The sequence below is a fragment of the Tenrec ecaudatus genome, chromosome 1, assembly GCF_050624435.1.
Source record: "Tenrec ecaudatus isolate mTenEca1 chromosome 1, mTenEca1.hap1, whole genome shotgun sequence".
Taxonomy (NCBI): domain Eukaryota; kingdom Metazoa; phylum Chordata; class Mammalia; order Afrosoricida; family Tenrecidae; genus Tenrec; species Tenrec ecaudatus.
Window position 1 is genome coordinate 191,371,619 of NC_134530.1, and position 15,509 is coordinate 191,387,127.

The window sequence follows — 15,509 nt, forward strand, 5'->3', positions numbered from 1 at the left end:
TGCTTCCCCACTCCCAGCCCAGGAAATGCATGGCCTGCTCACCCATCCGAGTGCTCCTTTCTTGGAGAAGCCTGGGAAAGGTAGTTAAGCTATCTGGGTGAGCCACATGCTGGCATTTGGGGGAACAACAGAATCTTGTTTACCTCGATGCTGTGCAGCTCAACAAGGGTCGTTTGCCCGTGAGTGGGAGACCTGAGACCCACACACACCAGATGACCTCCAGGTCCAAAACTCATTGGCACGTGAGGAAGGTAGAATTTCATGGGGGCCTTGGGAGCAACGGCTGAGGCATCCTCTGACCAACAGACACAAGTGAACACTGTTAGCATGACTACCGCTTTTTCTTTCGTTTAGAAACTTGCCACGGGGTTATTTCTATCCACATTCCATCTGGGAACAAGATGAGCGTCTGGGCGGGGGCATCGCTGCAGAAAGCTCGTGCTCCGGGTCAGTCAGATTAAACTTCTAAGAATATGTCAGATGCCAATTCAAGACTTTGATGATGTGGTCCACATGACAACCTGCCAGGCCCAGTCTTCCAGTGATGGTGAGAGGCCCAGGGGATAGACTCCCCTCCTCTCACAATTTGTTTCTCGGAGAGCAGCTTTCTACCTCCAGACTAAGTGATTCCACCTTGTGTCCTGCCTTTGCTACACCTAATTCTCTCTAGTCGTTTTCTTTGCCCATTACTTCAAACCCCTCTGAGTGCCTCGGCAGCAACCAGATGATGGTCAGGAACCCTGCTCCCTTCCAAGGGTCTGCTACGGTGCAATCATGGCAGTAGAAGGGGCATGTTGGAAATGGAGCCATACAGCTGGCCTCTTTGCCATGGTGGAGACAACAGTCACCAACCAGGCAGACAACAGTCTGCTCTTGCAAACACTGCCTAAGTGTGATTTTCCAAAAGGCTTGTCACCCAGCCCTTTCTTCATCAGACTCAGCCAGATCCTTGGATCACTTAGGACATACCAGCCTGCACTGGACTCCAAGCTGCTGAAGCCATAGGCTCATGGTGCTCGGAAGCCTCCTTCAGGTACCGACTGAGCTCACAGCCACTGGAGCTGAGACCAGACTCGTGCTGCTGGAGAAGGTTGGACTTGCTGGCCAATGATGGCTGAAAGAGAGCAGTCATAAAAACACACGGAAAGCATCAGAAGCCATCTCAAAGAGCCGGGCCTCCTGCAGGGATCTCAAAACACATCCGGTTCACCTTCCCAGATGCAGGCAGTGAAATGGCAGTATTGAAATGGCAGTATAGAGAAGAAGGGCTGCTTCAACTGACAGGCATTCGCAGAGGGGCGCAGGATGGCCTGGTGGAAAGAGTGCGCCTCTCGGAGTCAGGAGGCCTGACTTCAAGTCTCGCTTTGATGAATAATTAGCTCCCATGACCTGACCCAAAGGACTTAGCCCCTCTGAGCTCAATACCCTCATCTGGAATATCTTTTATTATATCTATCTTCCCTATGCTAACTGCCATTGAGTTAGCCCCCAACTCATGTGACCCCATGCTCAACAGATTGCACACACACAAAAAGCACTGCCCGGTGGTATGCAATCTTTATGACCAATTACAAATCAAACCATTGGGAGCCACAGGGTCCTCCCCTGGCTACTTTTTGGAAGTAGATCCTCAGGCCTTTCTTGCTGTTTGTCTTAGTCTGGAAGCTCCACTGATACATGCTCAATGTCATAGCAATGTGCTGTGTATAAGATGCTCGGGCCATGGATTGAACCCAGGTCTCCCACATGAAAGGTGAGAATTTCACAACTGAACCAACCAGTGTCCCCTCCACCTGCCCTATACAAGGAGGCTTCCTAAAAAATAGTGGACAGTTTTGAGGAGAAGATCATGAAATTGTCCCACGCACTTTTGAAGCACCCTCATATACTTCAAACATTCACTCATGCATTCATTCGACAGCTACTAACTGGATGCCTCCTATTCTGCAAACATTGCCCTGGAGGGGCATGCTATGCAAGAGAAGGCCCTTGCCCTCATGGAACTTGCCTTCTAGAAGGACAATATAAAGCGACAGGTGGAAGAGCTCGTTGCACACTCAGCAGTGCGACACACATGGGCTGTGACCACTCTTATCACGATGTAGACAGAATCAACTCTCCTCAAAATTACAGTAATCATGGAGATAGAATTAGTCCGAGTCTGTCAAAGATCAAGAGCTCATCCCTGCAGCTTCTTTGGAGCATTTCCCCTAAACCTGAAGTTATTGTAAAGTAATATGTTTTTTTTTAAAGCTGTGTGTGTAGTCCAGCTGGTGCACACTGTAAGAATTCAAAGGAGAGACATGGGAGAGTCTGGAAAAGTTTACAATCTTGCTTTCTTACCAGAATCTAAAGAGTCTAACAGCTTCCAGCTTCCCGGGTACAAATGACTAGCCCATTGAGGTTCCAGAGAAAGAATCAAACCCTAACACCTGCTGGCAGGTTCTTCCCCTATTTCTCAGAACCTTAGAGTGACGTGGCAACCTTTTCAGACAAAGCCACTTTGACAAAAGTTCAGAAAGGTCAAATCAGGGTCTGGACTGGTCCATGAGACAGAAACAGGCAGGCAAGGCAGGAGGAGGTGTGAGCGGAGGCTCTGCCCAAAGGGGAGGAACAACAGTGGTCAGACTGCAGGCCGCTGGAGACCGCCATCTCTGAGGCTCTGCATTGCCACCACTGACAATGGCAGTGGGGCTGCAACTGTCACAGGCCACTACCCTCTTGTCATGTCAGGTTACCTTACTCTTCTGGGCCCCAGGCGGCAGACTCTCTGGAAATGCTTCTCCTGGCCTCTCCTGCCCAGGGCTGGAAGCAGGACTGTCTCTGTAATGGTCCCGACTCTGAGATCTGCAGCAAAATGACAGGAGCGGGTCAGAGGGGGTCCGGGCCGCGCCCAGCAAGGCTGCGCTGCTGTCTGCTGGAAGCCACTGTGCTTATTAAAAGTATGAGCAGGTGTCAGGTTGGCCTGTGAGCCGTGGGAAATACATTTCCTTCTCATTCCCCACTTCCATCTATTAATAGCAGAAAACCAGGAACACTTGTGTTCCATAACACAGTTACTCAACTGGCCTCCAGCCCTGCAGAGATGGGTTGGTATCAGCAGCTTGGGGTGGATTAAATCAGAGATATGATGAGATCTGTGAGCCCCAGGGGTAAGGGCATTCGGACAGGTCCTGGTTCAAAAGTCTCCCCTCTGTTTTGCCTTATCCCAGGGGGATACCCCATTCTCAGAGTACGAAAGAAGCACCTCAGCCCCAGGCAGGACCAGATCCAGAGAACCTTTGCAAGGTGTGAAGCCCGTTGTGAAGCCAACATGAAATGCCGGCCCTTCTTCAGGATGTGAAGGGTCCTGCTGGTACACTGAGGTCAGTGTTGAGCTATAAACCTACAGGCCGGTGACTTGAACCCATCACTCCTCTGCGGAAGAAAGCCAGGGTGGTCTGCTTCCGTACAGCGTTACAGCTTGGGACGCTTACAAAGCACGTCTACTTAGTCCTCTAGGGTCAGCATGAGTTGGAACCCACGTGACGGCAGCAGGTTTCTGTTTAGGATAATGGCCTCATGGGACCCAGACTTGCGCAGGTCCTAGAAATGCCTCTCAGAGACACAAATCTCTCCTCCTGGGCACCAGGCAACCAGCGGGCACAGCCTCTCCTGGACCACTCCCCTACCCCAGGAGGGAGAACAAAACCAGACTGGCTATTGGACGAGGCCCCAAACACCAGATGTCATAGATTTGCATAATGTCATCTAGGTTTCGTTGCATTATATTGAACTGGTCTCTCCTTTTACACTTACTGGAATTGGCTCTCATTACTTGTTCCAAAGGCACGATTCTGACTTTCATGACGGTGTTCACTGAGGTACTTTTGCTCTTGGTAATCCTCATGCCAGGTATAAGGACTCCCTGGCCTTGGAACTGCGTCCTCAGAGAAAACAGAATGGACAGGTCATTTTCTGAATGTTCAAAAAGATTAGCAAGCTCTTATGCTGACTGACTAGACAACAGTTGGTAGATTTTATATGCATAAAGCATGTTGACGAAATTGAATTAAACCAATGGGTGCTACCTCAGCCGAAAGTTTATAGCTACTACAACTCTCCAGCTGCTCTGAACCAATTATTATGCTTCTAAACAATAGGCTGGAGTGCCTGAACTGTGCAAATGGCGATAACATACTTGGCTGCCAACTGAAATGAAAGACCAGAAGTTCAAGCCCCCTCAGAGGTGCTTCAAAAGAAAAACTTAGCAGGCGACATTCCAAAAAAAGTCAGCCATTGAAGCTTCTGGGAGGCACGGTTCTGCTCTGATGGGCACAGAGTCGCCATGTGATGGTAGCTGGCACTGGTACATGTTTGCAAAATGGTGGGGATCATGGTGTGTGTGCGCACGCGTGTGTGTGTGTGTGTGTGTGTGTGTGTGATTTCAATGTTGAAACTGATTTTTATCTTTGCTAGCAGGTCAGAAGCTTGTCTTCAACACATATCAAAAACGTCATTGTCAGTGCACGGTTTGGAAATGCCTTTTTCGGCCACATCCACTTCCCAGCCTTGTGAACGAATGGGCCAGAGCCTGAGCTCTATGGTTAGGGTAGAGTGGTGATCACAGGCATACCTCAGTTGGTTACGTCCCAACAATACAGTTGATGCCCTTGAGAACTGAATTCACTGTCATTTGACCAAAGACTATAAGCTGAGCGCTAAGATATAGGAAAACTGTAGGTGATATGCAAACTATCCATACTGCTCCTGGCACAATGAGAGTGATTTCAGTACCATCATATCTGTATGACAGACGTTTTCTTCCTATCTCTTCTCCTCAGGAGACGTAGGAGTAGCAACTTTACCCTAGACCCATCTCACCAAGAAAGAAGGAAACGAAGGCTCCACTTTACCCCAGTTGGTTGTCCAAGATGGGCCTCTGGGCATGGCCCCTTTGGTCTCTGCCCTGTGTAACAGACCAACTCCACCATCCCCAAATCCCAAAGGTTTTTAGAGATGATTCCATACCTCTTTCTTCTGGTAGCCCCTGTGGGTGTCCATGATAGTAGTAACTTCCATAAGCATAGTCTTCCCTTAGGGCTGGAGAATGATAGCCTTGGTATGGATTCTCATAGATTGGCCTGCAACATCACAAAGATGGCTGGTCATCCAAAAATCAGGCGGTATAAAACTATGTCAGTTGTAGACTTGACCAACTAAACAAGTGACACCAATATAGAATCAGCTTAAAAACCAAAATTACCCGACACAACGGCTGGAGCCAAAGTGGGTGAACAAGTAAATGTGGTGAAGAAAGCTGATGGTGCCCGGCTATCAAAAGAGATAGTGACTGGGGTCTTAAAGGCTTGAAGATAAACAAGCAGCCATCTAGCTCAGAAGCAACAAAGTCCACATGGAAGAACACACCAGCCTGTGTGATCGAGTGGTCCCAAAGGGATCAGTTACCAGGCATCAAAGAACAAAAAATCATATCATTGACAGCACACCTCCATGATAGGATCGCTGAAGACAAATGGGTGCATAAGCAAATGTGGTGAAGAAAGCTGATGGTGCCCGGCTATCAAAAGAGATAGTGTCTGGGTTCTTAAAGGCTTGAAGGTGAACAAGCGGCCATCTAGCTCAGAAGCAAAAAAGCCCACATGGAAGAAGCACACCGGCCAGTGCGATCACGAGGTGCCAAGGGACCAGGTATAAGGCATCATGCAAAAAAAAAAAACAATGATATAAGTGTGTGTATGTATGTGTATATATGTGTATATGTATATGTATATATATACCATATTAAATGAAGGGGGAAGTGCAGAGTGCAGACCCAAGGACCAAGTGTCGGCCAATGGAGATCCCCTCATAGAGGCGTTTAGGAGAGGAGATGGGTTAATTAGGGTGCGAGGTAGTACCGATGAAGAACACAGCTTTCCCCCAGATCCTGGATGCTTCCTTCCCCCAACTACCATGATCCGAATTCTACCTTGCAGGCCTGGATAGGACAGAGGCTGTACACTGGTACATAAGAGGGCTGGAGGTACAGGGAATCCAGGGTGGATGATACCTTCAGGACCAAGGGTGTGAGGGACGATGCTGGGAGAGTGGAGGGTGAGTGGGTTGGAAAGGGGGAACTGATTACAAGGATCCACATGTGACCTCTTCCCTGGGAGAGGGACAGCAGAGAAGGGGGGAAGGAAGACTCCGGATAGGGCAAGATATGACAAAATAACGAGGTATAAATTACCAAGGGCACATGAGGGAGGGGGGAAAGGGGAGGGAGGGGAAAAAAAAGAGGACCTGATGCAATGGGCTTAAGTGGAGAGCAAATGCCTTGAGAATGATTGGGGCAGGGAATGTATGGATGTGCTTTATACAATTGATGTATGTATATGTATGGATGGTGATAAGAGTTGTATGAGTCCCTAATAAAATGTAAAAAAAGAAAAGAGGAGAAAAAAATGATTAGGGCAAACACTGTACAGATGTGCTTTATACAATTGATGTATGTATATGTATGAACTGTGATAAGAATTGTATGAGCCCCTAATAAATTGTTAAAATTTTAAAAAACCAAAATTAATTCTTGCTCATAGAAACATAAACTTGAGGATCAGAGCAGGTGGAAAGTCTTTGTCCTAAAGCAAAGACCTGGAATCTTATAAGGAAGTCATAACCAACCGTCTTACTCTCTTTTCTTATGTTTCCCTCGTTCTCCCGTGATACGTGCACGGAGAACACACTGCTCTGACGGTATCTTTGAAAAGCCTTCCAGAAGATGCTTGTGCAAGTATTCAATGTGGCATTGTGATTTCAAAGCACAGGACAGATAGAAATGAGGTGAGAACGTCACGTTAAACTATCTCAGGTCCTGTTGCTTTTACTGCCATTATGTCATTAAAATAATCTCTCTTTGAGAATTCAACAACCTAAAAGGGGTTGGGAAAAGAATGTAATGATGTTAGTATTGTTAGAAATGGATAATGCTCTAGTATTTCATATGGGCACAATACTGTGTCATGACTCTCATAATTTCCACTCTCCTTCTGTAGGCATATTCCACCCTGGGGCAAAAATTCCTCTTCATCCATGAACCTGTGAAAGCTACACGACAAGTCATTTGTTTCTAAAGTACAATGGTGGAACAGGTACAAGGTAGACATGAACACTACAGATGGAGAAATTGTAGGAAAACAATGGATAATGAACCAAGCAAGTTCAAGCCCAGCAGAACAAATTGTTAGCTTTCAAGACTTGAAAATAGTCCTCTGTTCTCTGAGACCATCTTGGCAACAGCCCTGCCTTTAGACTCTGGGTGCTGGACATGCCTTTTAAATTCTGGGTGGCAGCCCTTGGTTCTTGGCTTCAGCTCTGCCTCCCAGACACGCTGGGAGAGCAGCTCTGCTTCCTTGCCTGTGGGCAGCCCATTTTCCTAGAGCAGCGGAGTGGGGACCCCAGACCTTCTATCCTAGCCGACCCTGTTCTTCTGGCCCTTGGACATGGCCGCCCTTCCTCCTCGGTCTTAGGTGGCAACCCTAGGCCCCTGGTACATTTTCATGGCAGCGCCATTTGTCATACACTGACTTGGTGGAAACCCATCTCCTTGAAGCCCAGGAAACTGTGGACCAATCCTTTGAAATCCAGGACACGATGGCCCCACCCTGCGGAGCCTTTGAAATCCAGGACACGATGGCCCCACCCTGCGGAGCCTTTGAAATCCAGGACAAGAGGCCCCACCCTGCGGAGCCTTTGAAATCCAGGACACGCTGGCCCCACCCTGCGGAGCCACGAAGGCCCTGATTCCTGAGCTCTTCCAACAATTCTGCCGACCCCCCAGCTGCTCTGGAGAAGGTCGTTTACTTTTCTTGGAGGACAACAGATGTGCCTGCTTTGCCCCGTTCTTTGCCTGTACTGTTCCAAAAGGCAAATGATGTCCTATCCTTTCCCCCTCTCTGTGCTCTTCAAACTCAGCTGTTGGGTTTTCCGCGGAGGTGACTGGCGAGATCCATCAGTCGTAAGTTTAACATCTTGTAATCCTTGAACCGGCTAGGGTTCATGTCCTTAGTTCATACAACAGAATTTTCCAAATCTTTAGGCTTTACTTTCATTTTTGCACAATCCACTTTTCAGCTCATCTCTTTCCTTTCACATTTTACTATAAGCAGGAAAGAAAAGCCAAATGGTTCCTTTACGATCTTGCGTAGAAATTTCCTCAATATTCGAGTTTACCACTTGAACGTTCTACGTTCCATCAAGCATTTGAGCGTAGTTCAGACAAATTCTTTGTCATGGTGTAAGAAGTGCCACCCTGCCTCCATTGTCCAATCACATGTTCATCATTTCCTTTTAAAACCTCACCAAAAAATAAATAGAACGTCCACATGTTTGACGCTATTCTGTTGCTGGTGCCGTATGTATTTTCCAAGATCATAGAGAATTTCTCTATGGCTCTCCTCACTTCCTTCTAAGCCCCATCAGAATTGCCTTTGACATCCACAATTCTACCAACAATCATTTCCAGGTAACACAAATGCTAACTATTAGATACCTTGACATTCTTCTACTCCAGTTTCAGAACCACTTCCATGTTTAGCAATCAGAGCAGCACCCACTCTCTCAGTAGCAAGTTCTGTCTTACTGACCTCGGGCTGCTCTAACAGCAATACCACAAGTGGATGGCTTTAATAAAGAGAAACTTATTTTCTTGGTCTAGGGACCTAGAGGTCTAGATTCAGGACGCTGGCTGTGGGGGAGGGCTTTCTTTCTGTGTCCACGCTGGAGGAAGGGCTTTGGCTCTTTAGAGCGTCTGTTACTACTGCGCCATCTCCTTGTGGCTTGGAATCTCTCTTCCCCTGGCTATGCTTGTGAGTCTACACTTAATCTCTTGTCTATCTCAAAAGTGGGTGAATCAAGAGACATCCTGGAGTAATCCTGTGTCAGGAACCTAACAAAGACAACTCATTCCTTAATGAGATTATTACTGTGCACATAGAGGTTAGGATTTGCAACCCATGGGGAGGAGGGGCCTGTTAAACCCATAATCCTGAAAAAGGAAGAAAAGCTATGAGAAATACAAGGAAGAAGGTAACTAATAATTTGTTCGTAAGTATTAAGGAGAGTTGGGTCGATTCCAGCCTTTGAAATCGTACCTTGAATATCTGGGGTAACCACCTTCATAATAGCCAATGCCAGGCACAGGTTGGTGCCATTCCTCAGGCCGGTACGGATGCTGGGGCTGCTGGGGGTCTGCCCTGGGGTCCTGCAGTGGCTGGGGGCTCCCTCTCAGGTCTTGCCACTGATAGAACCTCTTTCCAGTGTGCAGAGAGTAATGAATTGGTCGATTATATTCATCTCTTCGGAGGCCCCGGTCTGGATCCTTTGAGGGTGCTGTGGAATTCCCTTGTGGCTGAGGTGGCCGCTGGGGACCCGAAGGCTCCATTTCTGACCCACTGGATTTCTTGTGGGTGTTAAGTCAGTTGTGTAGTTATTTTATCTTCCTGAAGGTAAAAAAACACACACACACACACACAAAATAAATTTGCATCATTTTAAACCTAGATCCACACTTGATCATGAATAGGTTTTATAGACTTAGCAACTACAGCTACCGCCTGTTGAAATATTCTCTGTACAACCAACTGCATGGGTACTGATATCGAGAACTCTGAAAAAACTACCTTGATCCACTACATGAAATAAATAACAGACTAGAAAATTACATTAATGTTGCTTAAAAATTTATAAGCAGATTTTGAGCAATAATAAATGTAGAAACAATGAGAACAGTTAATAAATAGCACCAAACTCACTGCCATTAGTCAGTTCTAACCAATGAAAACACAACGGGACAGAGCAGAACTGCTCGGGAGGCTGGAACTCTCTTTGGGAGCAGCCGACCTCATCTCTCTCCCAAACTGTTGACCTGTGGCTAACACTCAACACTATCTCACCAGGGCTCCCTGATAACAGCACATGGGCAGCTTTAAAAAGCTCTCCCGGTATCCCAATTCAATTAAAGCTTGTTCATTTATTCTGCTGGCAAATAGATATTCAACAGTTCCTATGGAGGCCCTGTGGTCTCTTAGAAATAGAATGTGCCTTGGAGAGTTTATGGGGAGCGCTAGGTGAGGATTTATAATCCTAGAGCTTCCGTGTGTCAGCTACATGATCATAGAAGTTCTTTTTTTCAAATCACCATTTCCTCACCTGTAAAATGGAGACTTTCTTGCAGGTTTGGAGATAGAAATAGAGATACATGTGAAAAGTGCCCAAGACACTGCATGGTAGAGTCATTATTGAGAAAAATCACAGTAAGTATCATCGGTATGCCCAAAGCATTGTGGGAGATAAAGATGAAGATGGTGTGAGTGGCTGGGGACTTCTGTGAGACACAAGGAAGCCGAAAGACCTCTTCAAAAGAAGTCTTTTCTGAACCCTTAAATTAACCTCTAGAAAGAACTCCCATAACACGGTCATACCTTGCCCCTCCTCCAGGAAAGCCAGTGAGATGGAACTTCAGGATTGCTTGCTCAATACTATTTCCTTCCTGGAGGTTCCAACCCCTGGAAAGTCTCCGCCCACATCAACTAATTTCCCCCACTTACTCCTCACAGTAAAAAATAGCTCCAGGTGGATGGTTACTTTCCAAGTTCCTCGGTCAGGCTCAGTATCACAGAGGAGTACCTACATCCAGCTGCCTCCAAAGGGAATCGAAGGGAGAGCGTAGAGGTTTTCTTGTATCTGGTCCACCCACCCCAGCCTTTTGTATTCCTTAAGACTTCTTATGGATTGCAAGATTAAGATTCTAATGGATCCAGTTCACTTGCTCCTGCCGCTGAAACTCCCAACCCAGTATAAAAATTCGTATCAGAACCAAAGGTCAAAGAGTATATGTTGAAAGCCAGGTGTCACGCTGCTCTAATGCCCTAGAGGCAGGGCCTACAACCACGAGCCAAGGGCGCTGAGACAGCAGTTCCGGATCAGAGCACACAGGTATAGAGGACTTGCTGTGCCTTTCTTCCCACGTCGGTCAGACTGCTTCTTGGAATAAGCGAGTGAAAGTGCCGTGAAGGTGATCACCAATAGGACCCCAGAATGGCGAATGTCCCAGAGGCAGTGAAAGGGGTGTGGATCTTTCCTGAAGGCTTGTGGAACTCAATGTCATTTGGATACAAGAAACAGCAACAAGGTGTCTGTGTGGCACAAGTGGTTGGCAATCAGCTGCTAGACCCACGCAGATATTCTCCGGAAGAAAGTCCAGGCAAACTGCTTCCAGAAAGACTACCGCCATAAACAGCGCACGAGCAGTTCTACTCAGCAGCCCAGGGGCTTGACACGAATCTGAGTCAGCCCCACAGCAGCAGGTTGGGCTTCAGTTTAAGAGCAGCAAGGAGAAAGCCGTCTCCACCTTGTCCCCAGATGTTTCACTAGCTAGCAATAGCCAGCCTATTCGCTAAAATCACATCATTTGTTGCCACAAACACCAACTCCAGTAAGTTAGACCGCATGTAAATCTCCAAATGAAGGAGTGACATAGAGGATGACAAGGCACACTCGTACGGTCACACAACTGACCTTCTCGCACTCCCAATAAAGGCCATGCTGTCTGTCCTGATCCAATAGCAAAGCAAAACAGCAAGAAGGAAGAAAGCAAGAGACCTGGAATTCCCACACACCTGCTGTGACGGCTTCCCACCTTCCTCCAACGTACCTCCAGGGACCTGGCCCAAGAATGCCTCCTCTTCTCTTGGCAGCTGTCAAAGTCCAGGTGCCACATCTACTAAGATTTACCTGGCCCTCAAATCGAGAGCCAGTGAATCACCTTTGCAGTGGCTGGGCCTCCATGGAGCTGATTCATTAGGGCAAAGTACAGCCCGGTTACCTCAATCAGGGACAGGCCTGACTTGGTGTATTTGCTCAGCACCCAGTCTCAAAGGCTTGTGCGCCTGTTTGCCTGCTTGTCGCAGAGCCAGGTTCACTCACCTGAGAAGGCATCCAACCCCCACAGCGAACAAGAGGCCTGCAGGAAAGGAAATCAGAAAGCCCTCAGGCAGCCTGCTACTGAGAAGAGCACCACCTTTAGGCCATCCGCCTGTACTGACGGAACCTCTTTTTCTCTAACTAGACAAAACACGATGGCTAGACTTCATGGGACATACTTGGATCATCTTACCAGGAAAAACCAATCCCTGGAAAAGGATATCATGTTTGTAAAAGGTTTAAAAAAAAAGGAAGACCTTCTACAAGACACTGTGGCTGCAACAATGGGCTCATTCATAACAATAACTGTGAAAATGGTGCAGGAACAGGCCATTTTTCATTCTGTTGTAGACAAAGGCACTGAGTCACAACCGACTCAACAGCCCCTACAAATAACAAGGCTGCCTCTGGGCAGCTGGGGAAAACTCCTGGGTGCAGAGTCAATCTCCCATTGGGGTTTTCTCATTCATGCTTCTTTTCCATTGAATTCAGGTTATGTGAACAGTTCTCTATTTGGAAGAAAGATTTAAATGTCCACTAGTTCACCCGAGGCATTAGAAAGTGTTCTGTTTTAATTTTTTTAATTCTTAATTTAAAAAATAGAGTTTTTTCACCATTATCAATATATACATAGAAAAGTTTGTTTCTAGCTGTAAAAATATGGAATTCATTTAGAAAGGCCCAATTGGGTTTAGTCTTTTTTTCAATAAGTGTTTACAAGCTCCTATCAGAGAGCCCTGGTGGCATAGTAGTTACCAGGTAGGCTGCTAGCTGCAAAGTTAGCAGTTCGAAACCACCATCAGCTCCACAGGAAAGAAACAGGGGGCTCTCTACTGCCGTAAAGTGTTACAGGCTTGGAAACTCACGGGTTCAGTTCTACCCTGTCTTAGAGGACTGTTATGAGTTCCACGCCCTCGATGGCAGTGAGGTGGTTTTCATGAGCTTTTGTGGCTGTGGATTAGGCATTGAGCTGCTAATCAAAAGGTCTGGAGTTGAAACCCAGAACCCAGGAACTGCTTCAGGGAGGAAGATGGGGCGCTCTGCTCCTCTTAAGATCGACAGTCTTGGAAATCCTACATACTAGGAGACACAATCAACTCAACGGCAGTGGGCTTTAGGTTAATGTTATATACCAGGATTTAGCACACATAAATATGAAAGACATATGTGTGTTAGTCTGGGTACTTTAGAGGGAAAAATCCACAGAAACTCATATGTATAAAAGAGAGTTCTATATAAAGGGTAAGTGCACATCAAGAAAACATCCCAACCCAGTGCTGCCCAAGCCCACAAGTCTAACATTAACCCATTAACCCATATGTCCAACACCAATCCACAAAGTCCTCCTCATCTCACAAAACACACGCAATGATACTGATTGCAGGAGGAAAGCTGAATCAGTGAACATGTAAGCATCTCGGTGCTGGCAGGAGTCTCCACACGGCTGCTCCAGCACCCAAGGCTGCATCGGGATAGGTCCATGCAGCTTCTCCTCAGGGATGTCTTGCAGGAAGTGAGACTTGCCAACTGAAGCAGGAAACTGGCTAAGGCAGCTGCACCCTGGTCCAACCATCACAAAGCAAGAGTCTGGAGAACTCGAAAGGCGAGACTTAGTGAGCCATTTATCTCTCTGCCCTTCAATTAGCTCCACATGTGTTTATCAGCCAGGTTGGCACAATAAATATTAACTATCTCACAGTGTTTTCCTTCCAAAGTTTAGAGTAAATGAATATCTCAATCGGTCCTGTGCAGGGACAATGACTGTGGTTGCATCTCATGTTCAGGTAAGAAAATGTGTATCTGGGCTTTAGGATTTTGTCTCTAGCCCTTCAGCTGACTTCTAAGACCTGTGTGCAGAATTCTCAGACTGTGAGTACTGAGTAGTTTCCTATATCATTGTTGAGCTTGGAAGTTTCACTCACTAATAAATACTGGAAATCACTTATGTTAAGAGCATAAATCATAACGTGGTTGTTATAACAAAGATTCATGTATCAAATTAGGAGCGCCAATAGGCCACAATAGCACTCATGAAAGACTGATGTAAGTCTTTTGGCTGAGAACCATGGAAGTCCTGCCTATATAACACCAGCTACATTAACCTATTGCCATGGAGTCCATTTAAAAACCACCCCACATGATCCCCAAGGCTATAAAGCTTTACAGAAGCAGACGGCCACATCCTTCTCCCTCCACACCACTGACCTTCAATTAGTGACTACCGTGCCATCAAGCTCCTCTAACTACATGACTGAATATTCACTTTGGAGGAGTGATTGTTGTTATTGTTGCTGTTAGGTGCCATCAAGTCAGTACCAACTCATAGCAACTCTGTGCACAAAAGAATGAAACACTGCTCAGTCCTGTGCCATCCTCAAATCATTGCTATGTTTGCGCTCATTGTTGCAGCCTGTGTGATTCCATCTTACCAAGGGTCTTCCTCTTTTATGTTGATCCACTACGTTCCAAACAAATGCATTGTCATTGAGTCAATTCGGACTCATAGTGACCCTAGAGGACAGAGTAGAATTGTTCCAGGAGCTTCTGAGACTGTTAATCCTTACAGAAGAAGAAAGCCTCGTCTTTCTCCTTAGAAACTGCTGGTGAGTTCAAACTGCTGATCTTGCAGTCATAAGCCCAATGCATCACCCACTACACTAGCAGGGCTCCAACCCAAGCATAATATTCTCCTGGGCTGGGCCCTCTGATAGCGAGTACAAAGTACTTCAGGCAAAGTCCTCATTTCCAAGGATCATGCTGATTGTACTTCTTCCAACGCAGATTTATTCTGCTAGCATCCATGATATATTTAATATTCTTCACCAGTGTTATAAAATCTCATCATAACTTGATGGCAAAGACACCAATTCTTCTGTCTTCTGTATTGTCTAGTGTTCATGTGCATGTGAGGTTATTGAAAATACCATAGCTTGAGGTCAAGTGCAGCTTAGTCTTCAAAGTGGAGTCTTTGTTGTTTTTTTTCTAACACTTAAAAGAGGTCTTCTGAAGCAATTTGCCCGGTTCAATTTATTGCTTCATTTCTTAACTATTTCTGTGGGCACTGATTTGTGAATGTAGATAAAATGAAATCTCAAAGAGTGTCTAGCTTTTCTGTGTTTAACACCATGTTGCTTGTTGGTCCAGTTGTGAGGGATTTTTAAGATGTAATCCATATTGAAGGCTGTGTTTTCATTTTCAGGAAAGAATACTTCAAGTCCTCTTTGCTTTCATAAGCAGGTTTGTGCCATCTACATGTCCCTGATTGTTAGCACGTCTTCCTCCAGTGGTGCTGTGTTTTTCTTCACGTAGGTGAGCTTCTCAGATGATGTTCTCAACATCTGAGATGATGTTCTCAGCTGAACAAGCATCATGAAAACTGCAACCCTGACACAGTCCTGTCCTGACTTTCAACCATACAGCATACCCTTGTATTCAAATGACGACTTCTAGGTTTATGCACAAGTTCCAAAGGAGCACAATTAAGTGTTCTGGAAGTCACATTTTTAACAATGTTATTCATAATTTGTTATAGTCCACACAGTTGA

At 46.2% G+C, this 15,509-nt stretch overlaps 1 protein-coding gene across 1 annotated transcript in view; it reads right to left on the reverse strand.

Annotated features, from left to right (window-relative positions):
- The window catches only part of SEC16B (SEC16 homolog B, endoplasmic reticulum export factor), a 58,724-nt gene extending 49,248 nt beyond the window's left edge, over window positions 1-9,476 (reverse strand). Inside the window, exons 1-6 of the mRNA XM_075527817.1 lie at window positions 9,135-9,476; window positions 5,011-5,123; window positions 3,799-3,919; window positions 2,739-2,847; window positions 970-1,114; window positions 144-295 (exon numbers count right to left, since the gene is read on the reverse strand). Coding sequence (XP_075383932.1) covers window positions 144-295; window positions 970-1,114; window positions 2,739-2,847; window positions 3,799-3,919; window positions 5,011-5,123; window positions 9,135-9,424 — 930 coding nt within the window. The 5' untranslated portion in view covers window positions 9,425-9,476. The remainder of the gene's footprint in view (window positions 1-143; window positions 296-969; window positions 1,115-2,738; window positions 2,848-3,798; window positions 3,920-5,010; window positions 5,124-9,134) is intronic.
- Window positions 9,477-15,509: the final 6,033 nt, after the last annotated feature.